General features: G+C 43.9%; 1 protein-coding gene across 2 annotated transcripts in view; it reads left to right on the plus strand.

The window, feature by feature from the left end:
* The window catches only part of NCAM2 (neural cell adhesion molecule 2), a 1313898-nt gene that overhangs the window by 979013 nt on the left and 309815 nt on the right, over positions 1-25070 (plus strand). For both annotated transcript variants that reach the window (XM_085623062.1, XM_085623061.1), the window contains one exon: positions 3945-4041. In XM_085623062.1, the coding sequence (XP_085479188.1) occupies positions 3945-4041 (97 nt within the window). The remainder of the gene's footprint in view (positions 1-3944; positions 4042-25070) is intronic.

Below are 25070 nucleotides of genomic sequence, written 5' to 3' on the forward strand. Positions count from 1 at the left end.
GCCACGCCGGGAGGAGAAAGGTGAGCAGAATGTGCCTCGGTGCAATGTAGTCTTGCACACGAGAGCGCGGTGATACAGTGCTAATTAAAAACAATACTGTTTAAAATAATTACAGTGTTTAAAAAACCGCTTTCGTCACCAACAAAGAACAGAAGGTTGAACCCCCGGCTTTCCGCCTCAGGGGAGAGTAATCTAGTACACAGAGTTAAGGTCTGACCTGTTTAAGTACCCTGGAGGGCGGGAGGCGTCCTGCCACTGGACCGCCAACCCTTCCTCCCTCCAAGATGGCGCCTTTCCGCGCGATGTTAGCCCCTATTCGGCCACGCCGGGAGGAGAAAGGTGAGCAGAATGTGCCTCGGTGCAATGTAGTCTTGCACACGAGAGCGCGGTGATACAGTGCTAATTAAAAACGATACTGTTTAAAATAATTACAGTGTTTAAAAAACCGCTTTCGTCACCAACAAAGAACAGAAGGTAGAACCCCCGGCTTTCCGCCTCAGGGGAGAGTAATCTAGTAACCTTGGCTGCTGATGGCCCTTCGGGGTCAACAAGACCTCCTGTTACCTCCAGTAAGTCCCACACAGTGGGAGTACTGAGAGGTCTTCAGAGGCCATGTCCCCTTTCTCCACCAATCTGCAAACGCATCTCCTGGTGCACTACTAGTTGGGGGATGAAGTCCCCTTGAATGCTGAGGGTCCTTGGGGGCCAGCAAGCCTCCTGTTACCTCCAGTAAGTCCCAACAGGCAGGATTGCTTTGTGTTATACATCACACTGTTGTGCTACCTTGAATCCTAATATCAAAGGACCTCACATTGGGCCACTCGGGCTGAGATTTGTTGGGGAATCTCAGGTGTGATATCTTTCATACATTATGTTCTTTATCTGCACTGTGAGGTCTTTTGATATTAGAATCCAGGGTGACACAATAGTGTGATGTCTAACACTAATCTGTATTATGTTTTCCAGTTTAGATACCTCAATTTTATTTGATTTATTTCCCATTCATGGTTTATGGGCCCAATTGTGTTCTATCTGCAAGATTGACTCAATTCGGGCACAATTTTACTGCATGGGCTTGACGTTTGTTATTTTTAATGTGAGAAACTCAATTATGGGTAATGCATATGTAACATTATCAGGGATCCCTTATTTTGGGCTCAGTTATGGGCTATTTTTAGAAATCATTTTTTGGTTGTCTCCAAACATTGATTGCCCTGATGTTTATTTGTTTATCTAATAATAATTGTTGGGAAAACACTTAATTTAATGTTATTATGACATTTGAAGATGGCGGCCAGAGTCACAAGAACTGTATTGTCGTTTGTTTGTATTTATTTACCAGTGTCACCATTTATGTCTGTTTTCTCATTCTGCTATTGAATCGTGATCAAGACACTTTGGTGTTGAAACACATTGAGTGTGCTGCTCAATAAACCTTGAAGCATTTAACTGCTGGGAGTGTGTGTGATTTTACTCCTGGAGTCTGGAGTTTGTTGGTTTAGACACGTGCTGCTCTTGGGGCTGCGAGCTGGCGCGGGGCCTTTTTGCTCTCATATGTGTGTGCAACCATATACTTACCTTAACTGTACTTACAATGTGGAGAAAAGGCAATGGCATATGTGTTGAAAAGGCTGCGTGGTAAAGACCTGAATGCTGCAATCAGGGAGAGATCTCTGTATGATGAAGCATAGTATATTTTTTTGAAGATTATTAAACTTAAATAAAATGATGAAATAATTTTAAGTTAAATAGGTATGTTAATTAATTTTGCATTTTTTAAACTCTGACAAAACATAATTTTAAAGAACAAATGTAAATATTCTAAAATTAAACGTTTAATTAAATAATTTTTCTTAAGTTTAATTAAAAAACATGCCCACCTATATATAAAGCAAACATTCTGTATTTAAAATTGATGAACTTGATCTATATAATTATTCAACAGTCATTTAATTATTTTAATCAAGTTTACATTTGTTATAATGTTAACTTTAAAAAAAGGTTAATATTTTAGAATGAGTTAATAATTATCTTTTATTGTGAAACTTCTTACATAATAAAAATAATGTATTTAAATTTTTAAACAGTTTTTATTCATTTTTACATTGATTCCTGTTGGGTTTTATTTAAAGTACTTAACTCCATTATTTTCCATGGGAGTATATTGCAGTACAAGTGGTTGGCTATGTGTGATGCTGGACGTACTCCAGATCTGAGCTGGAGTATATTTACAACTGTTTTGGGTCCCTTTTGACTGTAGTAACTATAGAAGGGCAGTAAATAGCAATGGTCTTACTCTTTTGGGGATGGGTGCATGTCCTTTCTAAAGCTCCTCTCTAGTCTTTCCTTAAACACTCTTTTCTCCCTCCCCTCTAACAGTTCTCCATCATTAGTAAGTACTACCCATTCTTCAGTCACTTACCTTCGCCACTCCTACATTTACTACTAAAATGTATACTTACAACTGTGGAGATGTCTGTAGTCTGGGAAGAAATCGCCACATAGCAAGGAAAGGAGATGGAAGAGTAAACCTCCTCATGTAGCAATGTGAATAGCATTTCGTAGTATGTTAATAAAACGACTGTACTACTACCAAATGCAGTTGTGAATAGACCCATAAATGACTTGACACCATCCATTACTGAGACTACATTTCTGTTATATTTTCCCAGAGAGAAACATCTTTAACTAAAATCCAGCCACATGATCCCTGTTAGGTGGGCCATGTGCATTGTGAAAAGAGAAAATATGGCTTTTTAGTTATTGGACTTCTTCAGTTCACAAGTCCTGTAATGCAGGCTTTCCACCTTAACCAAAATTGGGTGAGCCCTTTGAAATAGCTTAAATCTCCTGGAGCTCTGATATCAAAACTATTCTTAGCATGCAATCAGTGCTTGTGCCTGCTTTATGTGCCCCTAGAGTGCACTGGTATTACAGAAAGCGCCTCAAAACACTTTTGCAGCTGCTTCTGTAATACATATTGTGTTGAAACGAAGTGTGCACTGGAGTGATTTGAAGGTGGCATTCCCTCATTTGCAGGGTAGTCCCATACAACTGAGGGAATCTTTGCTGTTGAGATAGGCAGGAGGTGCAATGACAGTGAGCCACATGGACGTGATATACATTAAGGTGTCAACTAAGGGCACAGTTGGGTCTAAGACCCTCGACAGGCATCCACCTTCAAGCAGGTGCAGTCACTCTTAGCACCCCCTACAGAGGGATCTCTGTTCCTCTTTGAAATGAAGACCAATTGCCACCTACAGTGAAAAATGGGCTGGTGCTTTCAAACAGCAGCTCCCTCTTTCACTAATGCTCTGTTCCAAGATTTGCACCTGCACTGGCAACAGTGTGTTTGCTCTGATGCAGTGCACTGTCCCCATTTACACATGACATGTTGACAGGGTCACAGCTGAGTCAATGTGCCATATCTTAGTACCCAGCTCCCAAATTTGAGAGCACATTGAAACCATCTGAATATTTGCTTTATGTTCTTTACTAAAAATTGAAAACCAAGGACAATTCTGTTTACCCTGGAATGATCTAGACTATAGTCTATTGACATTGTTGTGAGTTATAAAACAGTTCATTAATGCATAAATCTTAGAACAAATATGGAAATCTATGTCTCCTTCGGTCCGCTTTTTGCGACAAAATAGTCACAATTTTAAAGAATTCCAAATAGGTAGGGCTTTCGACATTGTAATAATCATCTGTGTTCTTTACTACGAACCGTCGCTGAATCATAAGTAACAGTTGGTAATCACGTTTCCTGTTTGTAATTGCATATAGTAAAATACTTTTATTGAAGGTAGATCCTGTGGCAGCATGACTGATAAGTCGCTTGTGAAGATCAGTGCCACTGGAGACAAGATGTTTCATGAATTCTTTGATGCTACATTAGTCCCACAGCTCTGGTTAAATGGAGTGTGCTATGTTTTTTTCAGATAACACCACTATCTGATAATGACTTTGGACGTTACAACTGTACTGCTACAAACAGAATAGGCACTCGGTATCAGGAATATACACTTGCCTTGGCTGGTGAGTACACAGTTTTTGTCTGAATGCAACCTGTAAAAAAAGCATGTAATCATGGGTTTTATTGTGTTTGTAGGGTAAATGGCTTCTGAGTGGATTATCATCCGTATGTGTTTGTGTAGCTAAGATTAAGTTTTTTAATTTTGCAGTTGGAATTAGTGGCATAAGAATCCAGTGTTTATTTTTTCATTTTGAAAACTCTTAACTGAGTACCTAGGGTCAGGTTTATCAAGCTTTTGTGTCACTCTTGCACCATGCAAGGGAGCGCAAGTGTGACACAAAACCTAAGTGAGATTTATCAAGCCACGCAAGGCCACCTTGCATGGCCCTGCATGGCTGGATAAATCTGGAGTAACACAAGGTATGGCAAATCACTGCCTTACATTACTCTGGGGCAGGGAGGCATTCCATGGATTGAGCATGAGCGTTCACACCCATCCACCCATGTATTTTGGTGCATTCTCAGATTTAACTATTAGTGGTGGACCTGGAAATGAGTCAAAATACTATGCCTCCCCAGGTGATGCGTAACGAGAAGAACTATATTTATTTCTCCTCCTTTTTCCTCTTTCTATGTGTGCTGCATTCCGCAGCAAATATAGAAAGAGTAAAATGCCTCTCAGGAGGTGTCCCTTCCTGCACTATACCAATCCTGCCTAAACGCAGGCACCCTTGCACCATGATGTAAGGGTGCCTACCATTAGTGATAGGCAGCCAAATGTGAGGCAGCGCTAAGAAAGGACAGGAATGCATCGCATAATGGTAAATACGGTGCATCCCTGCCCTGTCACAGAGCACAGCATAGCAAGGTGGCTTGTTGCGCTGCATGAAAGAATGGTAAATCTGGCCCCTACTTTCTTAACTAGAGAGATACAAAGTTACTGCACTCACTCACAATGCCACCATATCCAGCAACAGAATAGTAGGCTGAAAACTACTCTGAAAAAGACGACTTTCAAGAAAATGCAGAGCATAGAGCACTGAAGAAAGGAAAAAACTGCACCCTCCAATTAAAAAAGTTGAAGATGTGCAGTGCTATGCTGAAATACTCTGCACCTGAGTAACAAGATTGGTGTAATAGTATCTGTAATTTTCTCTTGTAGTATGATTCACTTACTCATGCATTTCATAAGTACACCAAGCAATCTACTGGTTTACTCGTAGCTTGCTCTTGAATTTAGGGAACCCTACAGTAGTGAGACTGCTCTTGGCCCTGTCTTACAATTTGGTTCTGCTCAATAGACCTTGATAGTAGCCTGAGAGGAAAAGAGGTTAACAACAACTTAAATCACAAAGTACAGTGTGATCATTAGGAACTCACAATACCAGTCTGAATCAGCAACTTGATGTTAAAAGGTTTATTACAAATTCAAAGCCAGACTAATATAAATCAATCTCAAGAACATACTGCAATACAACGGACAATATTGGACCTGACCAGCAAAGAACATTTAAGGATTTCAGTACAGTGATACAGAAAATAAGGAAACGGATTTGATGAGTAGACAAATGGTTTCAATCCTTCTCCGCATACATGAAAAATATTTGCAGCATATACTAAGCCCCACACTAAACTAAGGATAGGGGAAACCCTATTGAATCAAGGAAGCAAGTACAGATGCAACATCAGTACCACTTAAGAAGTTCTATAGGTAAAGAGTCATGTATAGCATGAAGTCACACAATCAGAGATGATAAGAGAGGTCTGTACCTCTCCAGGTCTAAAGGGAATATGACTAAACCCAAGATGGGTTCACTAATTAAAATACACAAAGAACACTTGAGAAATATGACCTCATACATATCACAGTACTTTTCCACTTCCCAAGAAATAAATTGGTCCTTTGAACACTACTCCCATATTCTGGGCTACACTTCAAAGGTGTCCTTGGATCCCTCCCTTCGTCTAATAGTCACAACTGGTAGCACCCCCTTTGTTCTTCATTAAATTATTTGACTTTGCCGGTTCTTACTCACGTCACAATCTCTGAAATACAATGTGCTTATTGCTAATTAACAAATGCCTCTGGTCTGCACCTGCAGAGGGGAAAAACATGCAGAAAAACAATTTTCATGTTAGTATTAAATGTCTTGGCTGTTAGCTTAAGGCCCACAATCATGCTAACTTTAACTTTTTCTTTAAATGCATGTTAATTTTACAACCTACATATAATCCGAAAAATTATGTCTTCAATAAAGGAATAAACCTTTTCATTCTGCACTCTTAAATGTAGCACAATATAACAATACTTTTTTATTAACAAAAATAATCAGTCACAATTTATAATGAAAGCATTGAACACACATATGAGTCATTCTGACTAATCCCTGGTGAATGCTCTGCATTAAAAACATTTTAGCACACCGCCTTACAATTACACCTATAGAATCCAGATGTCTCTGAAAAGGAAAAACATTAATATGCACACACACATATGTGTCAAAACATACAATAGATGCAATTTCTATATATTTGTTGCACCATATCTCATTTGTATTATTGCATCACACAAGTACATAAGGCCACAGGTAAATGAATGTATGATGTTACAACGCGGTCTTTACACCGTGATATGTTTACAATGCAGTCATTACAACACAAGTCGTTACAACGCTGAACTTAGGAATGCTATGATTTACTATTCCAACTCCAGCTTACGTAACAGTAGGGAAGGTGTTGGAATAGTAAATCATACATTCCTTAGTGTATAGCGCCATCCAGCGCAAGTCGTTGTAACAACTTGCATTGTATTGGCCACGTTTTAAACGTATCGCGGTGTAAAGACTGCGTTGTAATGGATGTCTCCCAATGTAAATATGCATGTGGCCTAGCCAAATGTAAAACGATGGAACCTATATGATGCTACTCTAGTAGGAAGCCTAATCAAAATGTTTATGATTGGGCCCATTTTTTGATGTATCTCCTCAGTTGAGCTTTGGGTAAAGACAGATACTCAAAATGAATCATTTATGGGCAATAGCTACTGCTACGGGCTGACTCATAAAGCATCCTAACACTCCCAGGTTGCAGTTCTTGTGGTGTTTTTGTGTTTTTTTTCTTTCTACACCTTGTCCCGAAGTCCTCTAAGCTCCTCATCCTTTTTCTGATTTTCTGCATCTATATAGGTTTAGTTTCCCTTAAGAAAAATGAGTGGTGATAACAGCACACTGTGGTTGAGACTATTAACCTTTTTGTGGCAGTGTGCTGATATTGCTACTGGTCTGTCCTGGTATGCAGCTGTCACTCAGAAAAGCAGGATTTTCGCAACTGCCGGGTAGTAGCCGTTATTGCCGATCACTTAGATGGGGAGAATGTAAACTCAAATGATGCAGAGCAGCTGAAATATAAACAGAGGGTTTTACCTATTTTTCTTACTTTTCTAGGACAACAAGAAAAAGGGTAAAGCTGGCACAGAGTGGCAAGCAAACAAGTGCTCCTAGTATGATTTGCGATTGTTTGGGGGCCAGTAGCTAAGGGGCAAGCTGATACTAATAGTCTTATTGTTTTTAACTTTGGGACAATATTAGCCATGCCAATTAATGAGTCCCACCTTTTTGGGCCTTTATCTGCAGTTCAAGTCAACTAGTACAAGTCTTGCTGCTCAAATATGCCATACTGATATCATTCGACATGGCATGAAAATACTTCAGACAACAGTTTTGCTTTATGAAAAATAAAAAAACATGAACTCTAAAAAGCAATACAAATATATGAATCCTGTCTTAAGACACTGTTCTACGCCGCCTCATAATTGACTTGGGACAAATGTCAATGGCACTGCACTCGAGTTTACTAGTTTAGTAATCGTGCACATAATATCTAAAACATATCCCACTTAAGAAAACCTATATATACAGTCAGAACTAGTCCTACATATTCTCAACCTAGGAAAATTAGCTAGCTGGGAGGACCCCCCGTCCCACCTCAGAGAATTGCCTGACTATGAAGGCCAGTGAGTGCCAGATAGGGCAGGGATCAATGGACCAATTGGGTCACTTGTTTTCCCATTAGTGTTGCACACTCTCAAATGGTCCTTAACGTCATGCCTTTCAACTGCATGTGCCTGTGATGGTCATTGCTCTGACACGTTTTCTACACATTGTGATTCTATGTCCCCTTCATGAGACATTCAGGAAATGTGGGTTATTCTTCTTCACACAGAGTACCTGATATAGTTGACTGTAGGTTTACCTTGTGCATCAGATGACTCTCTAATCTTCTTTTCTGTATCGTAATAATCAGCTATAACATTGATTAAAAGGAGTAAAATTACAAGTCAAATCACAGATGGTTTTTAAGGGATATTTGCCCACACCATTTATTCATATCTTCATTTCAGCTCTATAAACTGATGGGTTTTATACCATGCTAGGTGCTGATTTTGATTAGGGGTGGACGGCAATTTCCGTTACGCTCGCGGAAATTGCGAAATTTCGGCATTTCGCGTTGCACGTGGAACGCGAAAATGTCGATTCTTCTGCGATCCGTGGCGGGACCAAAATATGCAGGGCAGGATTCATTCTGGCATGATGCTCCTGTCATTTTAGTCCTCAGGAAGCACTTACAGATTTAAATAAAGCAGGTGCCCGAGTTGAAGGTCAAATTCAATAACGCATTAATCAGCACAAAGGATTCGTGAGCACGGTGGAGGCTAGGCAGATGTGCTTTCTCCCCATATCTACCATCAACAATTTGCTGTAATCCTTGATTGAGGTCTGTGCATCCATGAGTTTCTCGAGCGCAATCCTGTGCAGTTCCTGACACGAGGAGGTTCTGTCTCCTAATCTGCTGCGCTGGTCGGCCTCTGATCCTTTATAAACAAGAGGCATTTGAACTGCATAGAAGCCCCGCCGTTTGGCCCCAGCCCACACACCAGTGGTGTGCAACATCTTCCCGCCCTTTCCCCACTATGATGGACAGCTCACTCGAGGGCCCCGGCGCCCATCGGCGCGGTGGCAAAAGTTACAGACACACATGGTCGCTGGAGACAACTCTTCTGGCCCTTTACGCAGCTGTAGTGTAGGAAAAGCACTATACATTTACCCACCGAGGTAGCACTTACTGATTAGCCAGTAGAAAGTACTCCAGTTGAGTAGAGGTATTGCACAAACGGTGGCATCTTCTTGGATAAATATGCAGGGCAGGATTCCTTCTGGCACGATGCTCCTGTCACAAAAATTAAACCTCAACAGGAAGCACTTACAGATATAAATAAAGCCGGTGCCCAAGTTGAAGGTCAAATTCAGTAACGCATTAATCAGCACAAAATCTCCGCGAGCACTCGAAATTTTGCGTGTTAGCGGAGATTTTTTGCCGTTTCGCAACATTTTGCGAAAGGCACTTCCACAAATTCCGCCCACCCTTAATTTTGATTCGCCTTCTTAGGTTTGTTTACACCACTGCATGCTGTAGATAAACATTTCTCCTCTGTCAAGATACAATGTCACTGTAGAAGTACAAGGAACTTTATATAAAGTTGTAATTGAAAAAAAGATACATTAATTCTCCGCTATTTGTGACATGTAATTCTAGCTTGAACATTGGAAATGTAAGGTAAATTAACCAGTCATAAAGTCAAGATCGTCACCAAGTGTTTCAATTTAAGCAAGTTTTATTCAGTGATTTGAGGCAACAGTTGGGGCGTAAGGCTAGCAGAGAGTGGTATCAGTAAACCCAAATCACCTCATAATGGCAGATAGTCTTAAATTTCAGTCACACATGCTGTCCATAGTGCAATAACAGATGTACTACTTACAAATGGCCGCAGTATGTAAAAGGTTCATGAAAAAAAAGGAAATGTAAATTTCTTTTCTTTTAATTATACTTATTGAAATATTGTGATTTAAACACGTGGATAGGCTCCAATCAGTTTAATAGTTATTAGGTTGTTGCATTCGATCAAAAAAATTGTACATGTAAGGAAGTAAGTAGATTAAATTGTAATCCTAGAATTAAACTTTTTGTTGCATTCACGGATTTTCAGAAGAGTTGCAAAATACATAATTTCTAGTTTAGTGAATCGACATGTGGTAATTGTAAATGTAATATAAATTGGCATGTAAATGACACTTAGCTGTGGACATTTTCTGTGAAAGAGGATTTGGGATTAGAATTCTCCTTCCGCCCACCCTAGATATCTGAATATTCATTTAAAATGACTTCAATGAGACTGCACATGTTGAGCTAGTGAGAGCGGGACATCCGTGCTACATTTATTTCATATGCCAGGGATATGAGCACTTAGAATGAACTTTCTGTTTATTTGTTTAAGTAAGTAAATCACAAAAAATCTGATTCACTTCATAAAATTATATACTTGGCTTGACTTTTTTACTCGGTCTCAGGACTAACTATCAATATTTAAATGTATTATTGTTGTAACATTTGTGTCCGAGTGCACAGTAGAATGCAGCCAAAAAGGAAGCTAGGGTGTGGTTTAATAAATTGCACATGAATATTTATATACACAAAATTCCACTCAGTTTTTATATTCAAATGCTACTCCTTGTTTTAAAAGATCCGGGGGCATATGTATCAAACGATTTTGTATTCGCAAACGCTGCGAATCGCAAAAAAACAGCGTTTGCGAATACAAAATCGCAAAATGAGATGTATGAGGCATTTCAGCCTCGCATTCTTAAGGAATCGCTAATTTTGCGATTTCTTAAGTTTGCGTAAGCATTTAAGAAATTGCAAATTGCGATTTCTTAAATGCTATGTAACACGCACCCAAGTTGTGCGATTTCTCCTTAAGAAATCGCAAATTACCGCCAACTTCAAGTTAGTGGTAATTTGGGCCCTTAGGGCATGTATGTGCGCCATATGCGCACACATGCTGATTTCAGGGGTGCATCAGGGTGTCATCATGACACCCTTGCACCTTTGAAAATATTCTCAATTTGCGATTAGCAAATAGCGATTCGCAAATTGAGAAGGACTTCCCATTCATTGCTATGGGCCTCCTGGCCCATAGGAATGAATGGGAAGGTATTCCTTAATTGCGATTTCGCAATTTGCTAATCGCAATTAAGGAATTTTAAGAATTCGCAAAATTTGTGTGAATTTTTATATACATCCCGTTTTGCAATTCTCAAATACCGATTCTCAAAAAATCGCTATTTGAGAATCGCAAATGGAGATGTTGATACATATGCCCCCTGATCTTAAGTGAAAAAATGGCTCCCCAAAATGAGTGAGTAATGATCTTTACGTTGAACAAAATAAAGCCGTCCATGTTCATTCAGTTGGAGCTCATTCTCTTTGCAGCTCTAACTGAACGAAGAGCCGACTGAAAGGAAGCACACAATTTAAAGGATGAATTATGGATCCTTGCAGGAAAATCAATGAAGCTTCCAGACGCTCAGACTTAACAGTGGGAGTCCCATCCCATTACTATAAAAAGACAGGGCCATACAGGGAATACAAGCAATTGATTAAAACATATTGAAGGAAGAAATAAAATGATTATTTTTTTTTCGAAGAAACTACCGAATCCCTACCTTTGAAGTACAAGCTTGCCCTTCCTCCTGAATAAAGATTTTAAGCATCGTTTTTACTTCTTTCCATGTGTGATGCATTCTGCAGCACACATGGAAAGAGGATAATGCCTCTCGGGATATATTGTGTGCGAGAAGATGCCCCATCCTGCACAAAAACGATCCTGCATGCAACGCAGACTCCCTTGCACCATGATGGAAGGGTGCCTGTGTTGGTGCCTGGCACCAAATTGTGTGCCAGCGCCGGGAGAAAAGACAGTAATGCACCATATTTCATAAATACGGTGTATTCCTGCCCTTTCACATGGGCATAGTGCAGCGCGGCAAGAAGAATTGCGGCGCTGCCCAACATCAATTTCCCGTAAATGAGGCCCTAAGTAAGGTTACTTTTTACCTATTGCACATGAACCATCAGCAATTCAAGGTAAATTTAGTATTGGAAGCACTTCATTTGGTGAAGGACTACCACACATTGTGTCTGTGGTGAGTATTGATCATGCTAGGCCAGAGATTGTGGTACAAGGGAGTCTGGTGTGTCTCTCTCTACATGTTGAAGAACAGTGTGTCATACAAGATGCAGATAGTAGAAAGGAGTATGAATTAGATGTTTACAGGATACAGTGGAACGTCATGGAGCCTCTAATGATTACCCAGACACACAAAATTCTTCTAGTACTAGATTGCTAATGCCCATAGGAGATCCCATGGGTGGGGTCCATGAGATGGATAACAGCACAGATACACCAAACTAACAGACACTTTTGCAATGGGGAGTAGATGTGGCTACAGAAAAAACAATAAAATTAATCCATATGGGGAGGCTGCTTAGTTAAGGCAAATGTAGAAAATATGTGCATCATGATCATTAATAGTTACCAATGAATAAAACAAAGCAGAAATGTGAATCACTGCAAGAGCTTTAGCATGCCCCTCAGGGGGTGATCTACTAGATGCTTGAGCATGTGACGGCCAATACATTGTCTGACATTGTTTGGCAGAAGCGGTTTGAGCCTAGCCATGTTTGTGCACTGCATAAATATCTACATCTCAGCAGTGCATAATTCAGCCTAGGGCTACCCATTCTTTAGTGATGGAGCAGTGTGTTCTGGCAGCTGCTGTTGCTGTAGTTTTGGCAGCAGCCCTTGATATGGAATACCTGCATGCATTCGGGACGAGGATGTAATCTATTTATTGCCATCCCATGCAGCATGAGGCACACCTGTAGCAGAGACCCTACACTCAGCAGACGTATCGACTTCTTACATTTCTTGAGGAAGACACAGGGACTGGATTTTTGTTTAAAGATGTCAGTGAAACTCTAAATGTTGCATCTTAATTGGACATGGGCAGAGTTAAAGCTGCTCTGTTTCCTGGTGCAAGATGTCCAAGCATCAACAGTGGACCAGATTTACTTGGACTTTGCTGTGGGGTGCATTCGTTTTTTGGCTCAGCCCTGAGGCAAAATCTAGTTTGGGATATACAAAGCCACTCTTCTTGCATTACCTTGTATCAAGTAGGCTTTACATGGGTGGTGTGTGGACCTTCCTGTGCATCCTAGTGTGTATTTTAATGTAATTCCATATATTCAGAAATACTTACAAACATGGGTATTTGCCAAAATGGTGTGCCTACCTGAGGATGGCATAAAGAGAAGAAATATCTTTAGATCTCCTCATTTTGTTCCTGCAGCACACACACAAAGAGGAAATAGCATAACAGAAAAGTTTGTCAGTGTCCTGACCACAACACAGGCACCCTTAAGACATGACACAAGGGTGCCTGGTTTGCCGTTAGGCAGCCACAAGTGTGCCAGTGCTAGGAGAGAGCAGACCTGTGGCATATCTGTGTGAATATGGTGCAGTTCTTCTCTCTCCTTTTCATGCAACACAGCACAGCCACTGCCCTTGCTGTGCTGTATTGCATCACATGTTATTAAATATTCCCTAATGTATCCAATGTGCACAGTTACATATTGTAGTTTGTAGGGTATGATAAGCAGATGCATTGTTTGTTTACATGTATGGTGCTGCATGTGCCTATTAGAATGACTCTGCTTGGAGGACATCATTCTTTAAACTGTCTTCACATCTCTTTGAAGATTGCACTTATTTCTAGGATCCTCTTGCACAGCAAGGTGAACATTGAGAAGTAAATCTAGCCCTGTGAATTCTACACTAGTTTCAGATTCACCCGAGACTTAAAAGATGTTACAGTAACACCTAACTCTAAATCAGAAGCTGTGAGTGCCAGGTGTAGTTGACTTTCCACGACATACATCTTTTCTTCACAGGCGCAGTGCACCACCAAAGTCCATTGGGAGCAGTGTTCTGGTTTTGATTTGAAATTTGAAATGCTGAAGCAAGTTTTGTTTCTCATATTCTAGTGGACAGTTACATAAGAACAATGGTGTCTATATGCTGTTGTGATAAGTCTGCAATGTGGAACGTATTTGTTTGCAAAGTTGATTATCATTTCATTTGCCTTTCTGTTTCATTTGTAGTATTTAAATAGTTTATCTCCCACCTGTGTATTTCGTTCGTTTATTGTTATACATTACTTTTTGAAAAAGTATTTGGAGGTGAGTAGATGCATAATTATACATTTACTAAGATTTACAGTGATTGTTGTGTGTGTGTAAGAAAGAAAGAGAGAGAGAAAGAGAGAAAGAGAGTGAGAGAGCAAAAGAAAGAGAGAGAGAGAGAGAGAGAGAGAGAGAGAGAGAGAGAGAATCAGATGTTTCTGCATATTGGTGTCCTTTAATTCTTTCCGTGTTCGACTATTTGTTTGAATTAGCGATCATGGCCATACTAATATATGGTATTCACATGATGAGATCCACCTATAGGACATATTTTTATATTAGGTGCAAACATTCCCATATTTAATATCAGATCTCAAATATTGGAACACCAAGCCTTTTTTCCTCCAGCACCATTAAAAGAATGGCAGGTCTGTAAATGAATAGGAGATGATCTAATAATACTATACAGGCTTTTCAAATTGTAGAAGGAACCCAATGTCTCTGATTGAATTTTGCTACTAGAGAAATTTTGGTAAAACATTTGAAGAAACTGCCCCAACCCCCTTATTCCACATATACCCAGAAAGAATCTCAAAATATGCCATAAGACGTTGGCAGAAATTATAGTACCAGATCATTAATGTTCAGAATTCTACTGTCATATTTTACTGTGGGCCATTAGCCTTTCACTTTGGTTGGCCATCTTTTGCAATATTTGCTCAATTTGATGTTTAGTAGTTGCAATAAATCTTGGTCGGAGAGTCCAACGGCAGACCGGGCATACTGGGCCCCAGTTGTAAAAAATGATGCCTTCTACCACTGCTGCCTTGGGGCCTGATTGCAGATACCCCAACTGAGAAGCTAGTACCCATTTTTAGCACTTGACTCTCAGAGAAGCAAGTCTGAGTAGTCCAAGGCTTATTTGCAGGAGGTTGCATGAACTAGGGATTTAGAACTCAGCGGTGCAAAAAATAAAACTCAACAATTTGCTCTCCAGACAGTACTTTTTTATTTTAAAAAGAAAAATCTATTTTTTTCACACACTACTAAATACTTCACCAACATAATAAAAGTATAGAAAATGACCGTAAAAATATTTGTGGTAAAACAACCCTAAATAAAATCCCCAACAGAACAGGTAACCCCCATAAATGTCTGCTAGATTACCTTAGCTGGAGACATCTCTAATGGTCTGTGCAATTGAAAGCCCTGAAACCTGAAAACATTATACTTCCTCATGAGTGTGACATAACAATGGGGTACATTATATTAAAAGTCAAGTCAATTATAAAGTCAAAGGGCTAGATGTGCGACTCGCAAAATAGCACCCCACAAATTGCGAGTCTTTTGCGACTCGCAATTTGCGAGGCACTATTTTGTATGTACAACAGTGTGTTTAACACTGTTTGCGATTCCCAATGGGGTCGCAAATTGCGAGGCTCATGGATATTAATGAGCCGTACGCAATTTGCATGCCCATTGGGAATGGCAGGCCGTTGCAGGTATGGTGGCCTGCTGGGCTCAGCAGACCACCATGTCTGGGACTGCTTTTAAATAGAGGTGTTTTTTTTTTGCAGCCCGTTTTCCTTCAAGGAAAACGGGGTGCATTTAAAAAACAAAATGAAACATTTCATTTTCATTTTTTAAGGACAGGTACTGGTCCCTCGGACCAAAGCCTGCCCTTAAAAAATATTTTCAGAGCCTGTCACAAAGGGGGGGACCCCTTCTCATTTGCGACTCCATTACCACCCTCCTGAAGAGGGTGGTAATTTGCGAGGGTTGCGGTTGTAAAACATTTGTACATGGGTTACAGAGTCGCTATTTGAAAGGAGACGCCCTTTTCTAATAGCAAGTCTCTAAACACTTTTTTGCGAGCCGCAATTCGTTTGTGACTCGCAAAATTGTGTTAGTACATGGCCATTCCAATTTTAGAATGCGCAAACATGTCGCTAACCCGTTTGCACAGGCTAAAATTGGTCGTACATCTAGCCCAAGATGTCTTCTTTTGTCAGGGGGTCACTACAACATAATAGACAAAATAAAAACCCAAAGCCAATGCAAATCAGTATTTGAACATTTCAGAGTAGTACCCCTTTTTAATGACCTTAAACAATATGTGCAATCATTTACTATCAACAATAGGCATGTCAATAATGTTTTGAATATTCAACAAAATTAACTGTATGTGTATTTTCGCTACCTGTACTTGTCTGCTATCTACCAGAAGACCTCCTAGTAATTGCTCATACACCTTAAAATATCCCCACGGAATGCTTAAAAACAAAGCAAAATATTTCCAAGGTCATGTTTTCTTTTACCTGGTAGTGTTGGGTTCACAGACAAAAAAAGAGTGTCTGTCGATCTCCATTAAGCCCCTACAGTGGTTTCCAACTATTGCTGGTGCCGCTGCCATACCTACCGAACCACTTCAATCACTATGCATATTTTTGAGGGAGCTCGGACGGCATTATGAGGCAATTCTTTGAAGCCCCTTTAATGTGCTGTGGACTTGCTTCCTTTGTTCTTTCTTTTTCCTAAACAAAAATCAAAGTACCCAGTATCACACTTTTTCTTTTTTACTTTTTGACACAGCCTTAAGTGGAGTATCTCCCGTATTCATGTTGCGAGCCACAATAGAAGCCCACACCATTCGTGGTCCTGGTAGGCTCTTCTACAGCCCAGCACCACTGTTCTGTGCTGGCACGGGAGCGCGTTTCCTTATTCCTGCCCACGGTCACCACAAGCTGTTTTCAGAAATGTATGGGGCAGGCAGGTTTCCCTGGGTGGTAGCTGATCCCAGGCCCATATATTGCAGCTACCAAAATTGCCAAAATAAGTGAAAAAAATTATTACAACTTTGGAAGAGATTTATTGATGCCAGTCACAGAAAAACTTATTCCTGCACAAAATATTTTCTCCAAAACCCTTCCAAAAACAAGAAATATATTTTCTTCATTCCCTCTGGGGGAATGCAAAAACCGTGGATGCATATAGAATCCCAATGTGTGGGAAAAAAGGATGCAAATTTAGCTTGGATACCTTCTTGGGAAAAAAACAAGTTTGGAAAGTGTATGTGCAAACATCCCTCTTATATCAGAAAGGTACTCAGGTCAGAGGAGGAGAGAATCAACACTGAAGGAGTTAATGATCTGGTCTATCTACAATGTTATAATCTGTCTATTCTTCAGTGTTTCTATATTTACTCACAATTAAATTTTGGTAAGCACTACCCACTCAAATCAGTATTTAGTGTGTATGCTACATAATAAGTTATTCATAACTTTTGTACCTCAGTGTTTCCACTATTAAAGGTGTGTGGGCTCCTTAAGTGTTCAACTTACAAATCATGTACTTCTTTTTTTCAGTATAAAACACCACATGTATCTTTGAGCTCCTTCAATCTCATCGCCTCAATCTGTGAATACATGTAGTTATCAAGATAGCTACAAAACTCATGCATGGATGTCTAACATACTTGATATGTGGTGCCATGGCAATACACAAGTTTGTCAAGGTCGCAGATCGCATTCAGGATTTTGTGACATGGGAACATCACTGGGTTAATCAACACAATGCAGTGTGAGATAGATCCATACACTAACCTCCCAATGGTTTCCACGTTTGCGGCCAAAAGATTTCCACACTTGATAATACCAAAATATAAAGATTGCGGGGCAGATTTACAAGCCCCTTGCGCTACTTTTGCGTCACTTTTAACATGGGAAAAGTGACACAAAAGTGGAGCAAGGGGCTTGTAAATCTGCCCCACTGTATTTTCAAGGTACATCCCAGCAGCTGTTACCTTAAGGAGAACCTGGTACTGGCATTTTGTCAGTTGAACAGCAACGTTTACATCTTCAACTAGGGGTTGGTGGCATTTCACATGAGTCTGCCCCTTCTTAAGTTGCTCGTCACCAGAGTTACATTCTGTGCATCCCAAGTTTCTCAACCAAGATAATCAGCAGTTCCAGTTTTAGGAAGTAAGGCAAGAGTTTTAAAATAAGAATAGTAGATAGACTCCTAGAAGCAGGTAGTAGAGGATTCAGCCACAACCGCACTCTGAACACAAAAATCTCTCAGCATTTCTTTAGGACATTGTTAGACCTAACATCCTTGGTGTGGTATTACCGCAAACCTTTTGCCTTCACCCATCCTGTTTTGCTGAATTTATTTTTATCGATTTTAGGACAATGTGCACTTTTCCACATCCACCCAGTACTAAAGTGATTGTTCTGTCTCCATGCAACATGGTAAAATTCTCCTACAACAGATTTACAAGTTTAGTTTACTTGTAAGTCCCTAATAAATGGTACTACATGTACCCCGAGACTGTATATCAAGTCATAATAGTGGGCCTGCAGCACTATGGTGCCACCCGTCAATGTAACCTTTTAAAACGTGGGGGGCGCTAGAGGGCGCACAGCGGAATGGCTGCCTCCTGAGACAGCTCCGCCGGACGGGGAACATAAATGCCGAAAAAAGCATGACCAGGGACGCGCCGCAGCCAGAAAATGTCGCTGCGATGATCGGAGGCTGCCCTCCACGGAAGGGGAGTGCGAGACCCGCTCAGGTGCCCTGCTTTCTTTGAAATCGCGGACTCCGGTGATCCGCGGCGCGAGAGGCTAACGGCTCCCAAGATGGCGGCGCCCGAAAGTGCGAAGACGCGATCTTGCAGGTGTCGGCCCTGCCGCTGAAGACTGGTGCCTGCGGGGGACGCGATCGCTGAGTTGCCCTCGGATCTCCTTTTGCTGACACGTCGCGGAAGCCCTGGGAGCACGGACAAAGACTGTGGAGCGCTACGGAGGCTGTGCCCGGACACGACGGCGCTGCGGACGGGCAGCGGCTGGCGCTGCCCTGAGAAGAGTTGCATGCGGTCCGCCTGCCTGTCTGACCGCTGAAGAGGTGAGGGCTCAGCCGCGGTGCAGCTACACGGCTGGAGGAAAATAGCGGTGCGCTGCGGCGGCGACCGCGAGACCGGCGAAGTGCGGTGGCTGCTGGGGGCGCCGATGCAGGATCAAGGAGCGACCTGACTGACGCAGCGGAGGGCCATAATAGACGTGTGCTACAGGCTGGCCTCATGGAAGTGTAAAGTCCGGACACTGGCAGGATCCATGTGCGGCTGGCGCGACGCTGAGACCGCGAGCGTTACAAGGTGCGCTCCGTGGATGGTGCTGAACGAGCAAGCCTGCCGGCGGCATGGTGAGAGCTGGGCCACATAACGATCATAAGGGCGCTGAATGACGGCAATGGAGCCCATGCGGGGTGAATGGTTGGAATAACGAGGTGAAAGCCTGAGAAACTGCGGAGAGCTGTGCGCCTGCCGCCCTGCTACGACGCCCCCAAATCCCATCTGTGGGGGGGACAGTGCTGATCGGTGACCTTGTCGGCGGGACCCCCGGGGCCCAGTAGCGCACGCGGACAAAATGGGGAAGCCGGAAAAGACGCAAACGAAGCTTCCATTTGAAACTAAGCACCAGACCAAAGGCGCTACAATGCCACCAGACGAAGTAACGGGTGCTGAAGACTCAACACCACAGGGCATGGCAGAGGCACTGAGGGCCATCCAGCAGAGCCTACAGGACATACATGGTAAACTTGATACTATCACGCTGCGTGTTGACAACATGGCGGCGAAACTGGATTCGCACGGAGAGCGCCTGACGGAGGCAGAGACCCGAATTGGGGCGCTGGAGGACGCCTCACAAGTCACGACTCAAAAATCTACGGACGCTGAGAGACTGATGGAGGCGCTGAAAAACAAGACAGAGGATTTGGAGGCGCGCTCAAGACGCAATAACGTTAGAATCACGGGGGTTCCGGAGTCTACCAACACTGGCCGGATGGAAACGTATGTCGAGGAGCTGCTTAAGGACGTTGTGGGCGCGGAGCACCTGTCCCCAATGTTCCTCATTGAGCGAGCCCACAGGTCGCTGGCCCCGAGACCGAAGCCTGGGGCGCCCCCGAGGCCTATAGTCGCTAGAGTCCTCAACTACAGGGACCGTGACGCTGTCCTCCGAATAGCGCGTGAAAAACAACAGATCACGCACCAAGGAAACACACTGGCGTTCTATCCGGATTTCACCCTCACAGTCCAACAAGCGCGGAAGGAGTTCACTCCGGTAAAAAAGAAACTTCGTGATATGGGGGTCGACTATGCCATGCTCTATCCCGCCCGGCTTCGAATAACGCACGACGGACATGCGACGCTGTGCCATTCGCCCCGAGAGGCGCATGAACTCATCAAAAAAATCGGTGCTAAGCGAAAGGAGAGGCGGAGAGTTGATCAAACTGCGGACGCTGACTAATATATTGTGCAAAGGGATAATAGAAGAACGACTGAGCTGCCCTGCACCGTGTGCTGACCCTGCGGCCCTGGCGAGGTGAACTGTGAGGACGGAGCGGCCGACGAGGCGACTTACGGCATGGCGCAGACGGAGAGTGCACTTGCTGCGAACGAACATGCCGGGGCCTTTGAGGGGCTGATGCCCGGTAACATTACTGCTAGCTCAGTCATGGTGGTACAGAACTAACTCCTGACTACGGGCTTCCAGGGGTAAGACATCATTACCAGACAGAACCCGCTTAACGTTGGAAGCAGCCGTTCCGTGATGGGATGGCATAAGTTTTTCTGGGGTTGAGGACGGTCCCCCCAGATGCATAGCGGGAGCAACAAACCCTGACTAACAGGACTAGATCATAGGTATGTAGGTCAGGTGCGGGAGGAGGATGGAACAAATGGCTGGAAGGTGCCCGTCTGCTAGCAGGGCAGTAATGCAGTAAATGGGACGATGTGAACGCTGCTGCGGCTGCGCTGGGCCCTGGGGAGGGTTGCTACGATGCTTACACAGATATGGGACCTATTGGGTTCTGAACAGTGATTTGTCCCCGTCCACATCCATTGAGTTGGATGGAGTAGTGTGTTCTAGGCGGTCCCCCAACAAGGGAGATCCCCGAATCCAGTTACCTTAATGTTTGACCTTAGTTATGGGGTATGTCTTTGGCATAGTTGGGGTGCTGAAGTGGGTGGGGGGAAGTGGGATATGGTTGGGAAGTTGAAATGTTGGTCACTGTGCATGAGACGCATTGCTGAATTCCAAGTACGTTTGCTGAGAAACAAGAGGGGCCTTACCCGCTACGACAGTTATAGGGGCGCGCTCACTAGACGTGGGGGTGACTGGTGCATACATGCTGTTACTGGGAGATGGCTGATAGCAGATTAGGGGCGGGAAATCTTCGATTACTAACGTGGAATGTCAGGGGGCTTGGTAACCCCAAGAAAATTAGGCAAACGCTGGCGTACCTAGACAGGCAGCGCATAGACATTGCACTCATACAGGAAACTCACTGCGCACCGTCACGCAGAATAAGTGTGGGCCGTAGATGGGCCGAGTCAGTGCACTATTCCTCTTACTCCTCATATGCACGGGGGGTGATGGTGCTGATAAAAAAAGGGCTGAAATATACAATTGAGGAGGTCGAGAAGGATGACATGGGGCGGTTTGTTATTCTAACTGGTCTCCTGCGAGGGCAGAGGCTGGCTGTGGTGAACGTGTATGGGCCAAATGTGGATGACCCGCAATTCTACCAGTTACTGTGGAGCAAACTGCGCGAGCTACAGGCTCCCCACGTGGTATGGGGTGGAGACTTTAATCTTGCGCTCTGTGATGACGTTGACCGATCTGGGGCGACAACGGAGCCACATAGGCGCGCACTCCATGTCCTCCAGGACATAATGGTGGATAGGGCACTCACTGATATTTGGAGGAGTAGGCACCCGGCTGAACCGGCAGCCACCCATGTGACTACGTCGCGAGGTAGCTGGTCCCGTATTGACTACTGGCTGGTGTCGGGGGACGTTGCACTGTGGACGAGGGAGGTTCGTCACCTACCTAGAACACTATCCGATCACAGCCCGGTGCTCCTCACCCTGGAGCTACCGAACTACACGCCACCTCCATTCAGTTGGAGATTCAATGCTAAAGCACTAGTAGACCCCCTATACGCTGATACCATTGGGCAGGCGATACAGGAATATTTTGACAATAACGCGCCCACTGCGACCGACCCGGGAGTGCTCTGGGAGGCCTGCAAGGCTACAATCCGTGGCGTCTGCATAAGTACCAATGCAGGCATCCTTAAAGACATTCAACAGCAGATCGGAGCTAAAGAAGACAAGCTCCGAGTTCTAGAACGTGAATACGAGAGCACACAAAATGCTCGGCTACTGGGGGACATTCGGACAACACTATCCGAATTTCAGAGTCTCGCGGATGATGAAATTAAATACACCATGAAACGACAGGTGGCGAGGGCCTATGGGGAGGGCGGCAGACCAGGCAGGCGATTGGCGGCTAACATATGCGAGGGACGTGCACCGCAGAACATACAGGTGATCCGCGGACAGCGGGGAGAGCGGAAGTATGGTGAGCGAGAAATACTGGGGGAATTTATGGCTGCATACGGAGAGCTGTATGCCTCCAGGCCTACGGCCACTGAGGCGGAAATCGGAGAGTACCTCGAAGACGTGGCGATAGCGTGGCTATCGGACGCGCATCGCGAATACCTATCCCAACCCATCACAATGGAGGAGGTCACAGAAATAATTAAGTCGCTACCGAATGGTAAGGCTCCGGGCCCCGATGGCTTTACGTGCGAATTTTATAAGGCGTTTGTTGACCAGCTGGCCCCCCGTCTGGTGGAAATGTATGGTAACGCTCATGAACAGCAACACCTGCCGCCAACCTTACGGGAAGCACTGCTGCTAGCACTCCCCAAACCACAGAAAGACCCGGAGCTTTGCGACTCCTATAGACCACTGTCCCTCATAAACGTGGACAACAAGATATTGGCCAAACTGCTTGCTGCCCGACTAAACCCGCTGATGCCCAGATTGATCTTGCCTGACCAGTCTGGATTCATACCAGAGCGCTCTACTGCGCACAATACACGAACGTTGTTTGCGCTTTCACACTATTTAACGCCTGAGACGAAGGCTGCGGCAGTCTTTCTAGACGCAGCCAAGGCCTTTGACTCTCTAGAGTGGAAATATATGACTAAGGTACTGCGGAGGATAGGCTTCCCACTCATGTTCCTCCAATGGATCCACTTATTATACGATGCACCTGTGGCGCGGATACGGGTGAATAACTATATCTCAGACACCATTGATATCCGGAGGGGGACGAGGCAGGGATGCCCGCTGTCCCCTCTCCTGTTTGCAATAGCACTGGAGCCCCTCGCCTGCAAGATAAGACAGGGACATCACTATTCGGCCCTGCAGTTTCCGCAACGCCCGTTGCACATCTCATTGTATGCAGATGATATGCTGCTCTACGTGAGGGACCCACAGGCCAATCTGAATCCACTGTTGAGGGAATACATAAAATTCGCGCGTCAATCTGGTGTCACCATAAACTGGGCCAAATCCCTGATTATTCCTTTGACTGACACCACATACCCGCACCCCATAGATTATCCTTTGGAGTGAAAAACGGACCCGATAAAATATCTGGGTGTGTGGTTTCACAGGGACCCGGAAATTGTGATCAGGTCTAACTACGGGACGGTGATCGACACACTAGAGGAGAAGGTGGGGAGATGGATTCAGCTGCCTTTATCGCTGGCTGATCGTATTGCCATCGTCAAGATGGTGATCCTGCCGAAGTTACTTTACCTTTTGACTAACATCCCTATACACCCCCCAATGGAGGTGTTCCGCAGGATTGCCTCGATGGTCCTCCGGCTTGTCTGGGCGGGAAAGACGGCCAGGGTGGAGCTGCGGACACTCACGTTACCGTACAGTCAAGGAGGGTTCCGGGTCCCAGACCTCTATCTCTACTATCTTTGTACGCAGGCACAATACGCACAATATTGGTACCACAAAATCCCATTTCTCACCCACACTGCGATTGAGGAGGGAGATGCACTGCCTATTCCCCTTGAGGCGATTATCACTCATCGTAGGCCCCCTTTGCACACGCGAGACATAAACACCATTGACGTTACGAAAAAAGCATGGCATACCATGGGCAGACTGGCCAATAAACTGCCGCTGTATGCCCCGGCGCTCAGGCTTCAATGGCATCCGGCTATCTCGGTAACGCAAGAAAGAGTGGGGTTGGACTTGCTGCGCCAAGTAGGCATCGACACTGTAGGGGACCTGTACGAGGATGGGACCTTTAAAACACTCGAACATCTAACATTCATTAGTAACATGTCTACACTATTTCGCTTCAATTATCATAGGCTGCAGAGAGCTGTGAAACGACTGTATCCAACATACCCGTTGGAGCCGCAGGAATTGACCGCGTTGCAATGGCTGATCACCACACCTGCAAAAAGGCACCTGGTATCTACACTATATACAAAAATGCAGGGGGACATAGCGGGGAACACACACGCTTCCATGGAGAAGTGGAACAGCTGTCTAGAAACGCAGTTAACGGAGGAGGAGTGGGTTACTGCCTGCACCCTGACGGGAATGCTGACACCTAATGGTAACCTCCGCATACTACTCTTCAAATACCTGCACCAGACGTACTACACACCGGCTAGGCTACAACGTTATGGGCTGCGGGAGGATTCTAGATGCGAACGTTGTGGGACTGAAGGTGCGGATTTCATTCATCTGGCATGGTCGTGCGCGGCAGTGGGGGAATACTGGGAGCAGGTGACGAAATTATTGGGGGTCATGGTGGGTGGTGAGGTGCGCTGCGAGGCCAAAACCTGTTTGCTAGGACTGCTGCCTGAGTTACGGGCCCTAAAGCGCAGATTCTGTGTGATTGCGTTGTTAATGGCCAAAAGAAGGGTCTCACTATGTTGGAATGGGAGGAGGATCCCAAAACCGAAAGACTGGATCACGGACTTAACGTACTGTAGAGATACCCTGAGGACTTACGAAGAAGAACTCCCTGCTGGATCAAAACCCAGAGACTACTGGGTATACTTAACCCAATATCTGCAAACTGTTTCCACAGAATCATCAAACGATTAACATACAAGTGGAAGGGTGGTG

Source organism: Triturus cristatus, chromosome 8 (assembly GCF_964204655.1).
Source record: "Triturus cristatus chromosome 8, aTriCri1.1, whole genome shotgun sequence".
NCBI lineage: Eukaryota > Metazoa > Chordata > Amphibia > Caudata > Salamandridae > Triturus > Triturus cristatus.